The sequence below is a fragment of the Ipomoea nil genome, unplaced genomic scaffold (genome assembly GCF_001879475.1).
Source record: "Ipomoea nil cultivar Tokyo-kokei standard unplaced genomic scaffold, Asagao_1.1 scaffold2280, whole genome shotgun sequence".
Taxonomy (NCBI): Eukaryota; Viridiplantae; Streptophyta; class Magnoliopsida; order Solanales; family Convolvulaceae; genus Ipomoea; species Ipomoea nil.
The window spans coordinates 3,917,813-3,936,849 of NW_017618708.1; the positions used below are offsets into that span (position 1 = coordinate 3,917,813).

Here is a 19,037-nt window from a genome sequence, read left to right on the forward strand (position 1 = left end):
AACATCCTTGAATGTAATCTCCAACAATAGAGAGAACAGATAATGTGAACATAATGAAAATGACAGTTTCTGGGCTAACAGGTTTCAAACACTTGTTTTAAGTGTATATATATATATATATATATATATATATATATATATATATATATATATATATATATATATATATATATATATATATATACGCATTTTTTGTCAATGGATTTAAAGTATCTGTAATTTCAGCAGTGATTCAGACTTCAAAGGTCTTCGTTTCTACAATACTGTATCAAAATATAGATAAAACGGTAGACCATCATCAGCACAAAGTATAATAGACAACAAAAATGCAAATTGAAAGACTGCTACTTGATTCAAAGATAATTCATTTCTTTCAGATATGGTAACAGGGATTACAAGTTTCTTCTATTTCTTCTGCTATTTCTTTTTCATTTTCTATTCGTTTTTATTTTATGTTGAAATTTCGCATTTCACAAATAGAGCAAACACTGCCTAAATAGCTACACTAGGCAGCCGTTATATCGTGAACCGCGGTGCACATGCACCGTGGTCAAAACAGCGTCATTTCTTTAAGTAAAGAAACGGCGCGCCGTTAGTTTTAACAGAGCGCGCATTTTTTTTGTATGTTAATTACCAACTGACACTATAATATATCTAAACCGACATTGGCTCACGTATTATTTTTATATTATCAAATGAAACTGCAGTTATATCAAAATGATATTGTAGTTGTGGTGAAATGAAACTGCAGTGTATATAAAATGAAACTGAATAACATTTTACATATTTGAGTGTATATTGTATAATGAAGCTGTAATTATATCAAAATGATCATGTAGTTGTGTTTTAATAAAACTAGAGTGTATATAAAATAAAATTAAATAGCATTTTCACATATTTGAGTCTATAAATATCGAATCAAACTGTAGTTATGTCAAAATGAAACTGTAGTTGTGTTGAACTGAAACTGCAGTGTATACAAAATGAAACTGAATAACAGAGTTACTTTTTGCAGAAGGGTGAGAAACGGTGGAAAACGGATGTTGTTTCTTTTCATTAAACAAAACGACGTCGTTTTGATACGCGGTGCATAATCGACTATGTACCGCGGTGCACGATATAATTTGCCTACACTAGGTGCCTTAGTCACATGAAGCTTCTACAACTAAACTCTTTGTAACTCCTGCACAAGGGTTGCCAAATGTGGTGCTCGAGACTCCAAGAGAGCAGTTTCGCGATCCAATGTTGGGTAATAAGGTTGAAAAATCCCAAAAATAATAATCCTACGAAAAGATTAATATTATATGGGAAAATAGAAAATCTGGGAAGGAAAATGTGGAGTGTTTGGATATAGGTTTAGCACGAGTTCGAACACGAAGTTCTTTTCCTTAAAACCTTATTTGCTACCTCCCACAAGTGCTAGGAGCGTTGTAGCCTAGGTTTCCCAGGATAAAACGTGCTACGATTCCTTGTTTAAGCACCTAAACAAGGAACCCGGCAAACAAAGCAAAGTAGTGAACACAAGTTGGTAAAGAAGAGAGTAGAAGCAGAGTTTTGAGAAGCTGAAAGCTACTGGAATTCCTTTCGTTTTCTGTACTGTATAAAATGCTTCTGCCCTACCTCTCTTTATATAGGGCTGTTGGAAGGGATAACATTCAACATGGCCTTTAATTGGTATTAAACCAATTGTGTAACACCTGTAACGGTCACCCACTAAGTAGGATTAAACTCAGAATTTAAAATTGGAATTAAAACAGTATTAATTCCGTAACAGATGAGTTTAATCTGTACAACAAGCTGAACTTTCGGGTTTCAGACCGTTGGGGTGCAGGTTCACACGAGAGTACATCTCTCGTGCTCCTCTGTAGCACGAGAGTATGTGCTCTCGGTTCGGTCACGAGAATAGGTGCTCTCGGTTCGGTTCCGGCCGAACCAAGTGACTATACCAGTTGGAAAATGATACCGAAGTTTGGCATAACTTAGCCCGCAAGGCCAACCAATTTCCGGACGACATTCGTGCTCGCAGGTGCAGGCGCACGCGAGCTCGGGCTTGAATCAAGCCTTTTCGATCTCCTCTAGTTGGATTTTGATTTGCAAACCACCCACCCCCCCCCCCCCCCCCGCGCGAGAGAGCCTCTATGCTATACAATTCTATAAGCTTCAAAAGAGCTCATGTATATAAGGGGGGCAAATCTTGTTTCCAAACCAATGTGGGACAAAGTCCTCTATTTTCCTTCATTTCCCAACTCAAATGGGTCTACTTTGAGAATCAATATCTCATTCACCCATTATCCGTTTTGAGCGTACAATATATCAATCTCTTCGTCTTACTACGAAGAATCCGAATCCACTTTGACCTGACCCAAATCGAAAGTGGACCCCACTGATAATTGTACCACAAAATAGCCACTTAATATGCCATTTTAAGCTAATTTTTCCAACAATCCCCCACATGAATGAAAATTGATTTTCGGGGTAGTTTTAAAATCGGAAACAACTGTGTTCAACGGTCAATCCCTGCATAGGATAGGTAGGGTCACACCCTTTGAACCTTCCCTCGTGAAGATACATTTACTCTACTGACTGTACGGTAGAACGCAATGTCTTTGAACCGACTGCCATTTGTGTAGACGATGACATATCTCGCACAGGAACCTCCCAACCATGCTTTGTTCTCATGATTGTGCCCATTTTGGTCGTGGGTCACCATTCCTGGTTCTGCAAGAGTTTGTGAAGAATTGTGCCCGTCAATTCTCCTTTGAAGCGACCCTCACTTCTCTCTCACATAGGTGATTCTTTCCCGAGTATCCCGCATACTCACATATGTCAACCGACATTCGAATCACTAAAGCATTTAACATGCTAACCTTGTGCGGGAGCCACTGTTTCTAACGAGGAGTGGTAGGGAATCCGAGACCCCCACAGTGACATGCTCCATTCCATAATTTAGTTGTCCCATTGAACCTAGGTGCCAGCTAGGTTGGGTGTCCACTATAGAACTTTATACCAAGGGCTTTAGACCCATTCCTCGTCTCAACTTCTCCACAGCTACATTACATAACCCTTTGGTTAGCGGATCCGCTATATTGTCTATTGACTTTATGTAGTCAATCGAGACAACACCAGTTGTGAGAAGTTGTCTAATGGTATTATGTTTACGACGCACATGTCTAGACTTACCATTATACATATGATTTTGTACTCTTCTTGCGGCTTGACTATTGCAATGCACACACATTGGAGGTACATGTCTTTCCCAATTAAGAATATCCTCTAAAAAATGGTGTAGCCATTCAGCCTCTTCACAACATTTGTCCAAGGCTATCAGCTCAGATTCCATCGTGGATCTAGCTATCACGGTTTGTTTAGAGGATTTCCATGCAACGGCTGCACCGGCTAGTGTAAACATGTAGCCACTCGTGGACTTAGAGTCCTTAATATCAGATATCCAGCTAGCGTCGCTATACCCTTCAAGTACAGCAGGATATCTCCCATAGTGCAGTCCAAGGTCTCGAGTATACCTTAAGTATCTCAGAACCTTCACTATTGCCGTCCAGTGCATGACACCGGGGTTACTCGTATATCTACTGAGTTACTAACCGCAAAGGCAATATCCGGCCTAGTACAGCTCATTAGATACATCAAACTACCAATAACCCGAGCATATTCTACTTGAGAAATACACTCCCTGTGGTTCTTGGTTAGATGAACGCTTCGATCTAATGGCGTCCTAGTCCCATGATGATTATCCTTGTTAAATTTTTCAAGGATTTTATCAATATAATGTGATTGGCTTAACACCAGACCATCAGGTCTTCTAATGATTCTAATCCCGAGGATTAAATCAGCTAAAACCATATCCTTCATGTCAAATCTCGCATTTAACATGTTTTTGGTAGACTTGATCATTCGATCGTTACTACCAACGATGAGCATGTCATCTACGTATAAACAAAGAATGACATAACCGTCTATCGTTTCTTTAACGTAGACACATTTGTCACTTTCGTTTATTTTAAACCCATTAGTTAACATCGCATGGTCAAACTTCTCGTGCCATTGCTTAGGCGCTTGTTTTAAACCATATAGCGATTTAACCAACTTACACACTTTGCTTTCTTGGCCCGGAACCACGAACCCTTCAGGTTGTTCCATATAGATTTCCTCATCTAGTTTGCCATTTAGGAAAGCGGTTTTAACGTCCATTTGATGAACTTCCAAATTCCGCAGCGCGGCTATAGCAAGTATCATTCTAATGGAGTTTATTCTCGTCACGGGAGAATACGTGTCGAAGTAATCAAGGCCCTCGCGTTGCCTGTAACCCTTGATTACAAGCCTAGCCTTATACTTCTCGATGGAACCATCGGGTTTCATCTTCCTTTTAAAGACCCACTTGGATCCTAAGGGTTTACTACCCGGAGGAAGATCAACAAGTTCCCAAGTGTGATTCTGTAAAATAGAATCCACTTCACTTTTAATAGCCTCTTTCCACATTGGTCCTTCTGTAGAAGTCACGGCTTCTCCGTACGTTCGAGACTCGTTTTCTATCAAACAAGATAGAAAATCGGGTTCATTTTCTAATAAACAAGTTAGAGTACTCGAATCGTACTCCAACAAGTAAGTTAGAAAATCAGGACCAAATGATTTTCCAACTCTCGCCCGCTTACTACGTCTCGGCTCGAGCTCGGGTTCTCTCTCGGATTCCCCACTATTATTATCCATAGCTTCGTCAAACGTTCGTTTTGACGTACTCGGTCCCTCATTGGACCTACAAGGAAATACATTTTCAAAGAAAGATGCATTCCTTGATTCTATTATCGTGTTCTCGTGTACGTCCGGATTATGGGACTCGTGTACTAAGAACCGATAAGCACTACTATTATGTGCATAACCAATAAAGATACAGTCCACCGTCTTAGGACGTATTTTTACTTTCTTAGGTGTTGGCACCAAAACTTTGGCAAGACACCCCCACACTTTCAGGTACTGGTAGGAAGGTTTCCTACCGTTCCACAGCTCATAAGGAGTCTTATCAAGCTTCTTGTGGGGTACCTTATTTAAAAGGTAATTACTTGTCAAAATAGCCTCACCCCACGCTTCTTGAGGTAGGCCCAAACTTATAAGCATCGCATTCATCATATCTTTCAATGTACGATTCTTTCGTTCGGCAACACCGTTCGATTGAGGTGAGTAAGGTGCAGTACGCTCGTGTATTATACCTACACTCGCACAAAAGTCACCAATAGGTGCTTCGTACTCACCACCTCGATCGCTTCTAACTTTTTTAATCTTACAATTAAGTTAGTTTTCAACTTCATTCTTATAAAGAATGAATTTTTTCAAGGCTTCGTCTTTGCTTTTAAGCAAATACACATAGCAATAACGTGTGCTATCGTCGATAAATGTGATAAAATATTTATTACCACCTCTCGTTTGTATCGATCTAAAATCGCACAAATCACTATGGATTAATTCTAGTGGTTCAGTTTCCCTTTCAACCGATTTGAAAGGTACTTTCGTTAATTTTGCCTCAACACAAATTTCACATTTGTTATTTGTGTTAATTTGAAAATTAGGAATATGGTCCATGTTAATTAATCTAAGTATAGAATTATAATTAACATGACCTAGTCTACCATGCCACAAATTGGAAGACTCAAGCAAGTAAACGGAAGTAACTTTGCTCTTATTCATGATAATAGGCATTACATTGAGCTTAAAAAGCCCATCAGTTACATAACCTTTGCCTACAAACATTCCTAACTTTGACAAAACAACCTTGTCTGACTCGAACACCATGCGAAAACCATGCTTGTTCAATAGTGAGCCAGACACCAGATTCTTCCTCAGCTCTGGAACATACAGCACGTTGTTCAACGTCAGTTCCTTCCCGGAAGTCATCTTCAGAACCACCTTGCCCACACTTTCCACAGCAGACTGAGCAGAGTTTCCCATCCAAACCTTCTCGCCCTCAACGGTCTCAAAGGTGTTGAGCATTTCTCGGTTGCAACACAAGTGCCTTGTTGCACCAGTGTCGATGAACCAGTCTCGTGGGTTAGAGTCCACGAGGTTCACCTCGGTCACCATAGCCGGAAGGCTAATCTCGACCTCCTTCTGATTGCTTTCCTCAACCATGTTGGCTTCAGAACTCTTGTTCTTCTTCTTTGGAACTTTGCACTTAGAGGACTTGTGGCCAGTCTTGCCACAATTGAAGCATTTTCCATGAAATTTCTTCTTGGTAATGCCTCCTTTCGGACCTAGCTTTTGCTTGTCCTTCTTGGAGCCTTTAGCATGCTCCACAACATTGGCTTTAGCGCCAACAGTAACAGAATTTCTGCCATCATTCGTCCTGCTCCCCTCCTCAATTCGGAGTCGCTGGATCAGGTCTTCCAGGTTCATTTCCTTTCGCTTATGCTTAAGGTAATTCTTGAAGTCCTTCCACCCTGGAGGCAGCAAGTGGATAACAGATCCTACTAGGAAGGCTTCACTCAACGTCATGCCTTCGTCACGGATTTCATCAAAGATTAGTTGTAAATCTTCAACCTGACTTAGCACGGTTTTGGAATCAACCATTTTGAAGTCAAGGAATCGGCCAACCACAAATTTCATTGCGCCGGCATCCTCACTTCGGTATTTATGATCCAAGGCTTCCCACAGCGCTTTCGCTGTGCCAATCTTGCGATATACATTGTATAACGCATCACATAATCCGTTCAGGATGTAGTTTCGGCATAGGAAGTCCGAATCTTTCCAATAGCCAACTGCCATCACGGATTGGGTATCATGTTCCCTTAATTCGGGAACCTTCTCGGTCAAGAATCTCGCCAAGCCGAGAGTTGCCAGGTAGAACAGCATCTTTTGCTGCCACCTCTTGAAGTTCGATCCAATACCGGTGAACTTCTCCGGTCTTTCGGCCGAACCACTCGGTACCGTAAGTACCCGAGTCATGGGAATATATCCCTCAGTGCTCCCACCATCTTGTGAACCAACGTTCATTGGTGTAGCTTGGGAATTAGCAACATTATTGCCATTCCCACCATTGTTGTTCTCAACAACATTCTCCTCGTCGAGAGCTGGCAAAGCTGGATTCTCCATTTCTTCTAGGAAATTAGAGATAAACAACCAACGGGAAACGGATATAAGGTTTTAAGATTGTTGGGTAATAAGGTTGAAAAATACCAAAAATAATAATCCTACGAAAAGATTAATATTATATGGGAAAATAGAAAATCTGGGAAGGAAAAGGTGGAGTGTTTGGATATAGGTTTAGCACGAGTTCGAACACGAAGTTCTTTTCCTTAAAACCTTATTTGCTACCTCCCACAGGTGCTAGGAGCGTTGTAGCCTAGGTTTCCCAGGATAAAACGTGCTACGATTCCTTGTTTAAGCACCTAAACAAGGAACCCGGCAAACAAAGCAAAGTAGTGAACACAAGTTGTTAAAGAAGAGAGTAGAAGCAGAGTTTTGAGAAGCTGAAAGCTACTGGAATTCCTTTCGTTTTCTGTACTGTATAAAATGCTTCTGCCCTACCTCTCTTTATATAGGGTTGTTGGAAGGGATAGCATTCAACATGGCCTTTAATTGGTATTAAACCAATTGTGTAACACCTGTAACGGTCACCCACTAAGTAGGATTAAACTCAGAATTTAAAATTGGAATTAAAACAGTATTAATTCCGTAACAGATGAGTTTAATTTGCACAACTGAACTTTCGGGTTTCAGACCGTTGGGGTGCAGATTCACACGAGAGCATACAGACCAGGCAACACGAGAGTACATCTCTCTGTAGCACGAGAGTAGGTGGTTGGAAAATGATACCGAAGTTTGGCATAACTTAGCCCGCAGGTGCCGGCGCACGCGAGCTCGGGCTTGAATCAAGCCTTTTCGGTCTCCTCTAGTTGGATTTTGATTTGCAACACCCCCCCCCCCCCCTCCCCCCGGCGCGAGAGAGCCTCTATGCTATACAATTCTATAAGCTTCAAAAGAGCTCATGTATATAAGGGGGGCAAATCTTGTTTCCAAACCAATGTGGGACAAAGTCCTCTATTTTCCTTCATTTCCCAACTCAAATGGGTCTACTTTGAGAATCAATATCTCATTCACCCATTATCCGTTTTGAGCGTACAATATATCAATCTCTTCGTCTTACTATGAAGAATTCGAATCCACTTTGACCCAACCCAAATCGAAAGTGGACCCCACTGATAATTGTACCACAAAATAGCCACTTAATATGCCATTTTATGTCATTTTAAGCCAATTTTTCCAACATCCAATACAAGCCTGTGATCGTTTTATGTTAAAAAGTCTTGGAGTGGAAAACCAAGTGCTCACAGCAAAAACCTTTGGTTCATCTAACGACGAGGACAAAAGATGTGTCATTTGCCTTTGGTTCATCCATCCATGCATGTCATTTTCCTCAGTCGCTACTCTTGTTAAGTCGACCGGAGGAGCAAAGAAAAATATGCAGGTGCTAATATAGGTGAAAAGGCAACATTGCCCTCACATTTAACGCTCTTTTGACACCAAACTTAACGGAGGATCACATGTGGTTATTTTTGAAATGATGGAGAACGTCTCGTGGTCGTTTAAAAATCGGATGACCACAGTTGGTATATGACTAATACTCGGAGGACCATTGGATGTATTAACTCGTGTATACAAAATGAAACTGAATAACAAAGTTACTTTTTGCGGAACAGCGCGAAACGAATACCGTTTCTTTTAATTAAACAAAACGATGTCAGAGGACCATTATGCACCGCGACGCACGATATAATTTGCCTGGACTTGAGAGCCCCGCAACGCTTTCAATTCGAAGTGTGCAGGTCGAATGAGCGGACGGGCCGACCTATCTTGAGTCTTGACACTCGTAGCCGAAGTGCACAAGCCATCATGAAATGCATCAATGCAGGGGCCGAAGATGGCATGGGGGCAGTGCCACTTTAAAAAATAATAATACGAGTACAATTTTATTTTTATTCATTTTCTTGTTTGTTTCTAACCATACACTACTCTTTCGCCTCTGTCCTCTCAGCAGCCATTTTTTGTTTTACATTGCTTCCTCAGCTCCTGCCTCCACGACCCAGCCAGCAGCTTCATCACTCCATCAGTCCATCAGAACTCTTCATCGAAGATTTGCAGATTCACGGCCCATTACTCCACGTCTCCACGCCTCCACCGACCACCGTCGTCCGGCTATCTCCTCCGTGGCTCCGTCCGTTCACCAGTCGTCCACCATTATAGATTTATAGCCTCAGGTTCGAACCAATCTTCATTATTCTTCAACTTTATTCTCTTAATTAGTTTGCCCTAAATCCCTAATTGGCCAATTCTCTAAATTTTCAATCTGAAATTGTGGGTTCTGGTCTTTTTTCTTTTTAAGATTTTGGTTTTGGTACATGACCTTGTGAGTTGTAACTGATTTCCCTTTCACCCCAATTTGATTATGTTCGTGTGTTCAAAGTTTTTGAATGATTTCGTAACAGTTGAAGTATTAGTGTATTCTGTAAGACTGTAACTCTGTGCTAGTTCATGTGTGTGATATGAATTCAATACGAAATTAGGATTCCAAAGTATTGATGCTTTTTTGCAGATTTTGATGAATTTTTTCGGCAGTGTGAGTGTGTGACCCTGATGATTTTGATGAATTTTATCGGCAGGGCAGTGTGAGTGTGTGACCCTGATGATTTTGATGTTTTGTTAATTGATTTTGTTAAGAATACATCATTTTGTCAACTAGTGTTAAAGATTAGAGACTGTCTAGTGTTTTATTTCCAGAAATTATGGTTTGCATGATTGCTTATGTTTATCAGTTCATTTGATATTTTGTATTTGAACATTTTTTAATTCATTTTACTTTTGCTTCTTCGCCCCCGCTCAAAGGAAATTCTGGCTCTGTCCCTGCATCAATGGTTGTGCACATCTAAAACCATGAAATGCCTTCTCCACCAATTAATTCCCCCCACTTTCCATTCTTCCGGTCTTGTTAAGCCTATCCATTCTCTCCCAACTTCTTTTCTTCTCTCTGTATGTAATTCTCTCCTCCTTTTTTCTCCATGTGTAAATTCTTGTGCAGCACTTTTCTCTCTATTGTTAATGGGTTTTTGTCTGTGTGTGGATTGCAGATCTGGAAATCGCGGGCTGGGTTCTGTGGGTTTGGTTCCAAATCTTGGGGTGGAGTGAGGGGAATGGCAACAACAGTGGATAGCAGTCTCTCCTACCTAAAGCAGCAAGAAGCTGCAGAAATCGATGAGTTGCTCATGGGTCCTCTTGGTTTCAGTGTCGATCAGCTTATGGTTTGTAAAAGATGGTTTTTTTTTTTTTTTCTTCTTTGGTTCGGGTTTTGTTCTTTCATGAGATTAACTTGTTTGATTTGTCTTATGATTTTCGTTGTGTTGTAGGAATTGGCTGGACTTAGTGTTGCCACTGCAGTTGCAGAGGTCAGTGGATTGTGTTTTTGTTCCTTTGATGCACTGCTAGAATATCACTTTTTAAAAGTAGATATTATTACTTTGTTTCCTCTGTTTTTTTGCCTACTGTGCTGCTTATAGTGCTTTAGTCTGACACATTTGGTTCTGTGCTATGCCGTTTGATAAATCTGGTAAAATCATTGATAACATATATTAGTTGTTGACTGAAATTACTGAATGAAGTGCCAAATGATTTCAGAGTTTGTTTTATTAATTAGTATTGGAATGTCAGCACTTATGACATGCGATATAAAGGAAGTTTCTTACTGAAATATTGTTTTAAAGTTTCAAACTCTTCCTCAAAAGATAAGTTTTCTACACAGTATAAATTGGCCTTGCCGTAAAGGTGGCAGAGAATTGTTGGATTAAGGGATGCTATAATAGCTGGGGCAAAGAAAGTCAATTGTTGGATTAAGGGATGCTATAATAGCTGGGGCAAAAAGACTTTCTTTTTAAGATGCTTTACACCTATTGTTTCTCATTAACAGGTCTATAAACCTAGTGAATACAGTCGAGTCCTTGCTGTTTGTGGTCCAGGAAATAATGGTGGTGATGGCCTTGTTGCGGCTCGTCATCTTTATCACTTTGGTTATAAGCCAGTTATTTGTTACCCAAAGCGTACTGCCAAACCTCTTTATAATGGTTTGGTGACTCAGGTATGGATGTGGCTCAAGTTGTAGGGGAGAATTTTTGTATATTGTATATATCTAATGCATGAATGCCTTTTGTAGCTTGAGTCACTGTCAATTCCTTTCCTGTCAATGGAAGATTTGCCAATGGACTTATCTGACAACTTTGACATTCTTGTAGATGCAATGTTTGGATTCTCATTCCATGGTAATCTCTCTCTCTTCTTGAGTTCTTCTGTTTCTCCTTACCCTGCAACCTTCATGTTAAAACTTTTCCAGGTACTCCAAGATCGCCTTTTGATGATCTAATTCAGAGACTGATAGCAGTGAAAAATAATGAACTCAGGCATAAGAAGTCACCAGCTATTGTCTCCGTTGATATTCCATCTGGATGGCACGTTGAAGAAGGAGATCTGAGTAGCGAGGGCATTAAACCTGACATGCTTGTGTGTGAAAATATAGAACTTACAACTTTCTTGAATCCTATCTTGGAGGATGATAACATCTGAAAGAAACATTCTATTTTGTAGGTTTCTTTAACTGCTCCGAAGCTGTGCGCTAAAAAGTTTTCTGGTCCACATCACTTTCTAGGTGGAAGATTTGTTCCACCGTCCATTGTGAACAAGTTTAAGCTCCAATTACCAGCATATCCTGGAACTTCAATGTGTGTTCGTATTGGAAAGCCTCCAAAAGTTGACATATCATCTTTGAGGGAGAACTACATTTCTCCTGAGTTGCTTGAGGAGCAGGTTGAGTCAGACCCCTTTAATCAGGTAAAGTTTATGCAAAAGGAAGTGGCTAATGATTGATATTACTTTTGAAGATTACCTAGGTTCTTTGATCATGCAGGGCATTCTAAATTTTATCTCATGTTTGTAGTTCATATATTGCTGAGAAAACAGTGTTTTTTTAAAGGCCAAAGCAAAACAAACAATTAACGGTTTACTTTTGAATTTGAACTCTGTTATTTTGTAGTTCCAAAAGTGGTTTGATGATGCAATGGCAGCAGGCTTGAAGGAACCAAATGCTATGGCCTTGTCCACAACTGGAAAAGATGGGAAGCCGTGAGTATCTGTCATTGGCTTTTCCTTTCATATCTGCTATATTACAATATTTATATGTGTTCATATGGCATCTCCCTCATCGTTTATTGTTTTGGGGAAAGAAACGAATTCTAGCTTGCCTTTCTCTACGAGTTGTGTTCTGACCAAGGATTGATTCTTGATTCAGAGATAAATTTTTGATTATTTCTTATCCCTCAGATTCCCTCAACATTGAGTATTGCTGTATGATGTGTTTGGATATGTATAGTATTATTACGTATTCATGCTTATTTTACATTCTCTTGTTTACTCTGTAGTTCTTCAAGAATGGTGTTGCTAAAGGGAGTTGACAAAGATCGCTTTGTTTGGTTAGTTATCCTTAATTTTTATTGTCCATACATATTCTCGTTTACTATTGTTCTGTTTTCTTGATTAGTCTTTTTGTCCAGGTACACCAATTATGCAAGTCGCAAGGCTCGGGACATATCTGAAAACCCTCATGCTGCACTTCTTTTTTACTGGGATGCTTTAAACCGCCAGGTAAAGCATTTTAAGCCCGTATTTTTGGGGATCAAAATATTATACAGAACTACACTTTGTTCATTATCGTTGGATAGATCAAACTCATGGAGTGGATGGTAAAATCTCATGCTTTGGCTTTTAGGTAAGAATAGAAGGATCTGTAGAAAAGGTTTCTGATGAGGAATCTGTGAAGTACTTCCATAGTCGTCCTCGTGGAAGTCAGATTGGCGCCATAGCTAGCAAGCAGGTTATTCAGATTCTCGTTTTTATTTGAATCTTACGTTCCCTATTTGTTACGTAAAAGGGTAAGGCTTATCTGTCAATGACGCCCTTCTTTTCGTTTTGTTAAATTAGAGTACAGTAATTCCCGGACGTCAAGTTCTCCACCATGAATACAAAGAGTTGGAGATGAAGTACTCTGACGGGTTAGTCATCTTTTATATGTGAAATGTCGGGTCCAATTATCATGCTTCTAGAATTGGTATTTGATCTTTTGCCCAATTACATACTCCATATTTTATTATATCCGAGTTGTTGGGCGGAGGCCAGTGAAAGGCCAAGTCCACCAATTGGTGGCTAGGGGGATTGTTGGGCAGAGGCCGGTGAAGGGTCAAGTCCAGCACCCTGTCTCTCGAAAATGTGAAATGTGGCGGTATATAAGGAAATAAAGTTGCGTCTTTGTTGTGAGCTATATTTCGTTCTATGCAGGAGTACGATTCCCAAACCAACACACTGGGGAGGATACATGCTGAAACCAGAATCGTTTGAATTTTGGCAAGGACAGCAATCTCGCTTGCATGATAGGTATGGTACTTCAATGACTCCGATCCTTTCGTGTCTCCTTGTGATTCTCGTTTAAGAGCACAAGTACGACTGAAGCATGTAGTTGTTGCATGTACACATTGCTTTAAAATGAAGCAGTGGGTGAAAATTTTTAGGGTAGCTAAAGATTCAGAAAAAACAATGATAGAGAAGTTTTGAGTAGGTACGACCCTTGCTTGCTGGGGAAATATTGGGATATAAAACTAAGAATCATTCTACAGCTCAAGAGTTTTATTGAGATTGCTACGAGTTTGCATGAAGAAAGATATCTCTAAAGTAGCAATAATTATCCTTGTATACAAACATGATTTTGATCGTGTTAAGATTACTAACGTAAGGAAATACTATTTACAGGTTACGCTATTGTCCAGAAGAGGTGGATGGAAAGCGAGTTTGGAGAATAGAGCGATTGGCTCCCTGACAAATGGCTTCCTTGTTATGATCATGTCATCTCTTATGTTCTCACTCACTGCCACAACCCCATTTTGCTCAAAACTTTACATTTTTTTTTTGAAAGGAAAACTTTACATTCTTGATTGTATGTTCAAACAAGAAGTTGATCCACAGAAATTGGTTATCAAGAACTTGATAGGGAAATACAAATGTACCAAATAAAGCAGAAAGATAATATTATTAAGGGTTCCTCTAAGTTGTCCATTTCTCCATAGCATGCATGCATACTCTTTCTCATAAATGGACATCCCCCACCCCACCCCCATATTCCTATTGCTGAAATATGCTTCTCTTGTAACTAGCATATGCTTCTACAACAATCTCCTTGGTTATACTTCTCTATCATTTGAAGGATATAGTGACTTGAGTTTCATGAACACTTTAGTTCTAGCTAATTTCTTTCCAAGGGCGTTCTTCCTCACTGACTTCAAACTCCATCCAAGTTAGTCTCATCCAATCTCCTTTTACCGCGTTCATAGGCATGGGGATTGCCAAATTTTTTAATTTTTTAGTATTATCTCTTTTGCATTCTTACAATCTCACAAATTGCCTTTTGCAATGGATCTAAGAGATGATAAAATTAAACCTCACAATCTTTTCTTTTACCTTATGTCCCACTTCTATTTGTTAGCCAGATTATTATTTTGTCACGTTTTTATATGTTGTTTTAATATTCTTTAGACTAGACTTAGTCTTATGTGGCTTTCCTATTAGATAGGATTTATTTGCGTAGACTTCATTAGCTATTTGTATTATGTTTTCGATCCTGTTGGAGTTTAATCAGAAATCATTTTATCTCATCTGGTATCAGTTAGACCAGGAAACTGTTTCTCTCTCTCCCACCATCCTTCCCGTAACCCTCTCCCTCAAACTCTACCGAATCACCACCATGTCAGCCTCCTCCTCCGAACAGTCTCGGCCAACGAGAATGCTACTTCGGCGTCGACTCCGAATCCACTCAGCGGTGCGCACCATTTCGTATCGCTAAAGTTGACGTACAGGAACTTTTTATTCTGGAGAACCCAGCTAGTTCCTTTTCTTCGTGGTCAAGACCTCATGGGGTATGTTGACGGTGAAACCCCATGCCCTCCAGCGATGATTGATGCCGCACCGGCCACTGGCGAGTCCACGACGTCCACAACCTCAGTTCCCAATCCGGCCTATAAGGCTTGGATTAAGCAAGATCAGACATTATTCTCTCTTCTCATCTCATCCCTTTCGGATGAGGTGATGCACCTTGCGGTGGGGCAGTCCACATCCAAGGCTGTTTGGGACTCCATCAACACGGCGCTGGCCAGCTCTACGCGTGCGAGGTGTCTCGGACTCCTCGGGCAGTTTCACGCCCTCAGGCAAGGCGGCAGCAGCACGGCTGAGTATCTCGGCCGAGCTCAGATGTTAGTAGAGGACCTTGCGCACGCTGGGCGTCCAATCTCGCTAGACGAACAGCACATGTTCGTTCTCCGGGGCTTGCGGCAGGAGTATCGCGCCATGGCATCGTCGCTGACTGCGGCTGGAACTCCGGTCACTATACCGCATATTGCAGATTATCTAAGGGCACAAGAGTTTCTACATGCTGAAGACTATCCGACGGCCCCAGAACATGCAAATCCGGCAGCCTTTTATGCAGGTCGGGGTCGCAACGGTGGTCGAAACAGTGCAGGAGGACAAAATTCAGGCCGCGGCAACTCCGGGCATCCGAGTCGCGGCAATGGCAGAGGAGGTGGTGGCCGTGGTCGAAACGGCAGAGGGGGTGGCAGTGGACCTCGCTGCCAGATCTGCAGAGCACAAGGGCATACCGCCCTTTACTGTTTTAAGCGGTATGCTCCGCAACCGAGTCCGCAAGCCAACATGGCAGTCCCGGGCGATGATGCGGCAACTAGCTATGGCGCCTCGGGTTGGTTTCCAGACACTGGGGCCACGGCACATGCCACACCGGATCCATCATTGATGTCACAATCCGACGAGTATAATGGTGGTGATGTCCTGCGCGTTGGTAATGGCGCAGGTTTGATGATCTCACGAATTGGACATGCTTCTATACCTTCCACGTCTAATGTTTCTAAATCTCTTAATCTTTCCAATGTGTTATATGTTCCTCAATTAAGTGTTCCGTTGTTATCTGTTTACCGTTTAACAAATGACAATTGTGTCTTCTTTGAGTTTCACAGAGATTGTTTCGTTGTGAAGGATTCGGTCACCCGGGAGGTTCTGCTTAAAGGTCCTACGGTTGGCGGGTTGTACAAGCTCCCTATTTATCAGTCTCACTTTGCGTTTCTTACATCTCGCACCACTCCGGTCGTCTGGCATCGCAGGTTGGGTCATCCCCATGCACATGTCCAGAATCAGGTCCTCAAGTTATGTCCAGTGTCACCAAATAAAACAAAGCCGGCCGAATTATGCTCATCTTGTCAGCTTGGAAAATCTGCTAGATTTCCTATTAATAGAGTTTCTTCTACTAGTACAAATGTGTTAGATTTAATTTTTAAGGACATATGGGGTCCGGCACATGTAATCTCTACTAGTGGATGCCGTTACTTTCTGCTTTTTGTAGACGATTTTTCGCGCTTTACGTGGTTTTACCCCTTACGGGTAAAATCCGATATATACAACTGTTTCGAGTCGTTTCGGGTCATGGTAGAACGCCAATTTTCGCGTTCTATCAACTGTGTTCAGTCTGACTTAGGCGGGGAATACCGCAAACTCCATCAAGTGTTCAAAAAGTTGGGCATTGTTCATCGCCAGTCTTGTGCGTATACGCACGAACAAAATGGCCGCGTTGAACGCAAAAACCGACACATAGTCGAAACAGGGTTAGCCCTTCTAGCCGAAGGCTGTGTCCCGTCACAATATTGGGACTACGCCTTTGAGACATCCACAAATTTAATCAACTACCTACCTACTCCCGTCTTGAACTATGAAAGTCCGTACAGTTGCCTATATAAAACCACACCGCCATACACTTTTCTACGAGTCTTCGGGTGTCGGTGTTTTCCCTATCTAAGGCCATATAATCGGCACAAGATGGAATACCGCTCGACACCCTGCGTCTTCCTAGGTTATCCTCCATCCTTTAGGGGTTATAGATGCATGGATCTAATAAGTGGGAAAGTCTATATTTGCCGTCATGTACGTTTTGACGAAACTGTTTTTCCTTTTTCAGAGTTGACTACACAGGAATCAGCTACGTCTATGACTCCTGCTTTACCTTGGGCGTCAAGCCCAGTTGTCACACAAACTGGGCCCACAGCCGCAGTTGACTTGGGCCGACCCCGGTCTCCGAGTCCAATACCTCTGGCCCAAGAGCCTGCCCCCTTAACTATTGAAGGCCCGGTACGGGTCAAAATTCGGAGAAAAAGGGCTGCACGGACCGAGCCTCAAGATCGAGGTCATACAATGAGGTTACGGCAATATGACTCGTGGTACTGGTGAAAGTTTTCAAGCTCTCATTGTGACGGCTGACCCCACTTGTTATTCACAAGCAGTCGGGCACCAAGAGTGGCGAGATGCAATGGACCAGGAGTTCAATGCGTTATTACATAACAATACTTGGACTCTAGTGGCTCCTAAACCGGACATGAATATTATTGGGTGCAAGTGGGTGTTCCGTACCAAACGGACCGCAGATGGCTCCGTGGAACGGTACAAGGCTCGCCTGGTTGTGAAGGGGTTCAACCAGGCGGCTGGCGAGGACTTCTTTGACACGGTTAGCCCCGTAGTCAAACCGACTACAGTCAGGATGCTGTTCTCTCTAGCTGTCTCACATAACTGGACTCTAAGGCAACTTGACGTCCACAACGCTTTTTTAAATGGGCACTTAGCAGAGACCGTGTATATGAAACAACCACCAGGGTATGAGGACCCGACTCATCCCGATCACGTGTGTCACTTACAGCGGTCTTTGTATGGACTCAAGCAAGCCCCACGAGCGTGGTTCAAAAGATTGCATGATTATTTACTCACTACAGGGGTTTTGGCATCTAAAACTGACGTCTCTCTTTTTCACTACTCAACTGGTGACTCGCGTGTTTACCTGCTGGTGTATGTAGACGATATCATAATGATGGGTAATGACCTTACGCTCATTACCTCCCTACTTCAGCGTCTATCCACGACCTTCAAGATACGTGATCTAGGCTCGCCTAGTTTCTTTCTCGGCATTGAGACAATACGCACTGCCGACGGTATTATGTTATCTCAACGCAGGTACATGAATGATCTGTTGACTCGGGCAGGTATGTTGGATTGTAAACCCTTGGACACACCAGCGTCGGTCACCCAGCCTATGTCATCTGCTGCTGTTCCGCATGATAATCCGACGCAGTACCGTCGAGTAGTTGGAGCTCTACAGTATTTGACTATTACGAGGCCGGATCTCTCATATTCAGTGAATCGTCTCTGTCAGTTTATGCACACGCCGACTACTGACCATTGGGGTTTGGTTAAAAGGGTCCTACGGTATATCAAGGGTACTCTGGATTATGGTCTTCGCATTACAGTATCCCACTCAGCGGCTATTCATGCCTACTCTGATTCTTATTGGGCAGGTTGTCCTCTTGATAGGAAAAGCACTGGAGGGTATGCGGTGTTCTTGGGTAAAAATTTAATCTCATGGCTTTCCAGGAAACAGCGTACAGTGGCCCGGTCGTCTACTGAAGCCGAGTACAAGGCCCTTGCCAATGTTGCTGCATAGGTCACTTGGGTTGTCTCGTTACTCAAGGAGCTTGGTCTGCATACCGGTGAGCCACCCACTCTATGGTGTGACAATTTGGGTGCCACCTACCTATGCGCGAACCCAGTTTTCCACGCCAGGACTAAGCATGTTGAAATCGATTATCACTTTGTTCGGGACAAGGTCGCCTCAGGAGACTTAGTGGTTAATTTTGTATCCACCAGGGATCAGCTTGCAGATATATTCACCAAGCCGCTGCCAGGACCTCGGTTTTCAGCTCTTCGGGACAAGCTCAATGTTGTTGCTCATCACCCTTGAGCTTGAGGGGGTGTGTTAGCCAGATTACTATTTTGTCACGTTTTTATATGTTGTTTTAATATTCTTTAGACTAGACTTAGTCTTATGTGGCTTTCCTATTAGATAGGAT

General features: G+C 41.9%; 2 protein-coding genes across 3 annotated transcripts; both read left to right on the plus strand.

Moving 5' to 3' along the window:
- Positions 1 to 9,042: 9,042 nt before the first annotated feature.
- On the plus strand, positions 9,043 to 14,145 carry LOC109150855 (pyridoxine/pyridoxamine 5'-phosphate oxidase 1, chloroplastic-like). 2 transcript variants are annotated; one of them, XM_019298827.1, is made up of 15 exons: positions 9,043 to 9,260; positions 9,596 to 10,029; positions 10,128 to 10,298; positions 10,404 to 10,442; positions 10,961 to 11,128; positions 11,204 to 11,309; positions 11,381 to 11,547; positions 11,632 to 11,874; positions 12,077 to 12,165; positions 12,462 to 12,512; positions 12,594 to 12,684; positions 12,809 to 12,913; positions 13,021 to 13,091; positions 13,375 to 13,470; positions 13,843 to 14,145. In XM_019298827.1, exons 2-15 carry the CDS (start codon positions 9,934 to 9,936, stop codon positions 13,907 to 13,909), a joined length of 1,560 nt encoding a protein of 519 aa, XP_019154372.1. In that variant the 5' UTR covers positions 9,043 to 9,260; positions 9,596 to 9,933; the 3' UTR covers positions 13,910 to 14,145. The 2 variants fall into 2 exon arrangements, with proteins under 2 accessions (XP_019154372.1, XP_019154373.1); XM_019298828.1 differs by lacking the exon at positions 9,596 to 10,029 and having other exon boundaries at positions 9,055 to 9,260.
- Positions 14,146 to 17,350: 3,205 nt separating this feature from the next.
- LOC109150810 (uncharacterized mitochondrial protein AtMg00810-like) lies at positions 17,351 to 18,631 on the plus strand. Its single transcript, XM_019298786.1, has one exon. The coding sequence runs from the start codon at positions 17,351 to 17,353 to the stop codon at positions 18,629 to 18,631; it is 1,281 nt and encodes a 426-aa protein (XP_019154331.1).
- Positions 18,632 to 19,037: the final 406 nt, after the last annotated feature.

Bases quoted from the DNA above. Each gene is read 5' to 3' on its own strand.
- LOC109150855 (XM_019298827.1), top strand. From the start codon at position 9,934: ATGAAATGCCTTCTCCACCAATTAATTCCCCCCACTTTCCATTCTTCC. The intron at 12,166-12,461 runs GTGAGTATCTGT...TTTACTCTGTAG, and splicing joins ACTGGAAAAGATGGGAAGCC to TTCTTCAAGAATGGTGTTGC. The intron at 12,513-12,593 runs GTTAGTTATCCT...CTTTTTGTCCAG, and splicing joins GACAAAGATCGCTTTGTTTG to GTACACCAATTATGCAAGTC.
- LOC109150810 (XM_019298786.1), top strand. From the start codon at position 17,351: ATGACTCGTGGTACTGGTGAAAGTTTTCAAGCTCTCATTGTGACGGCT.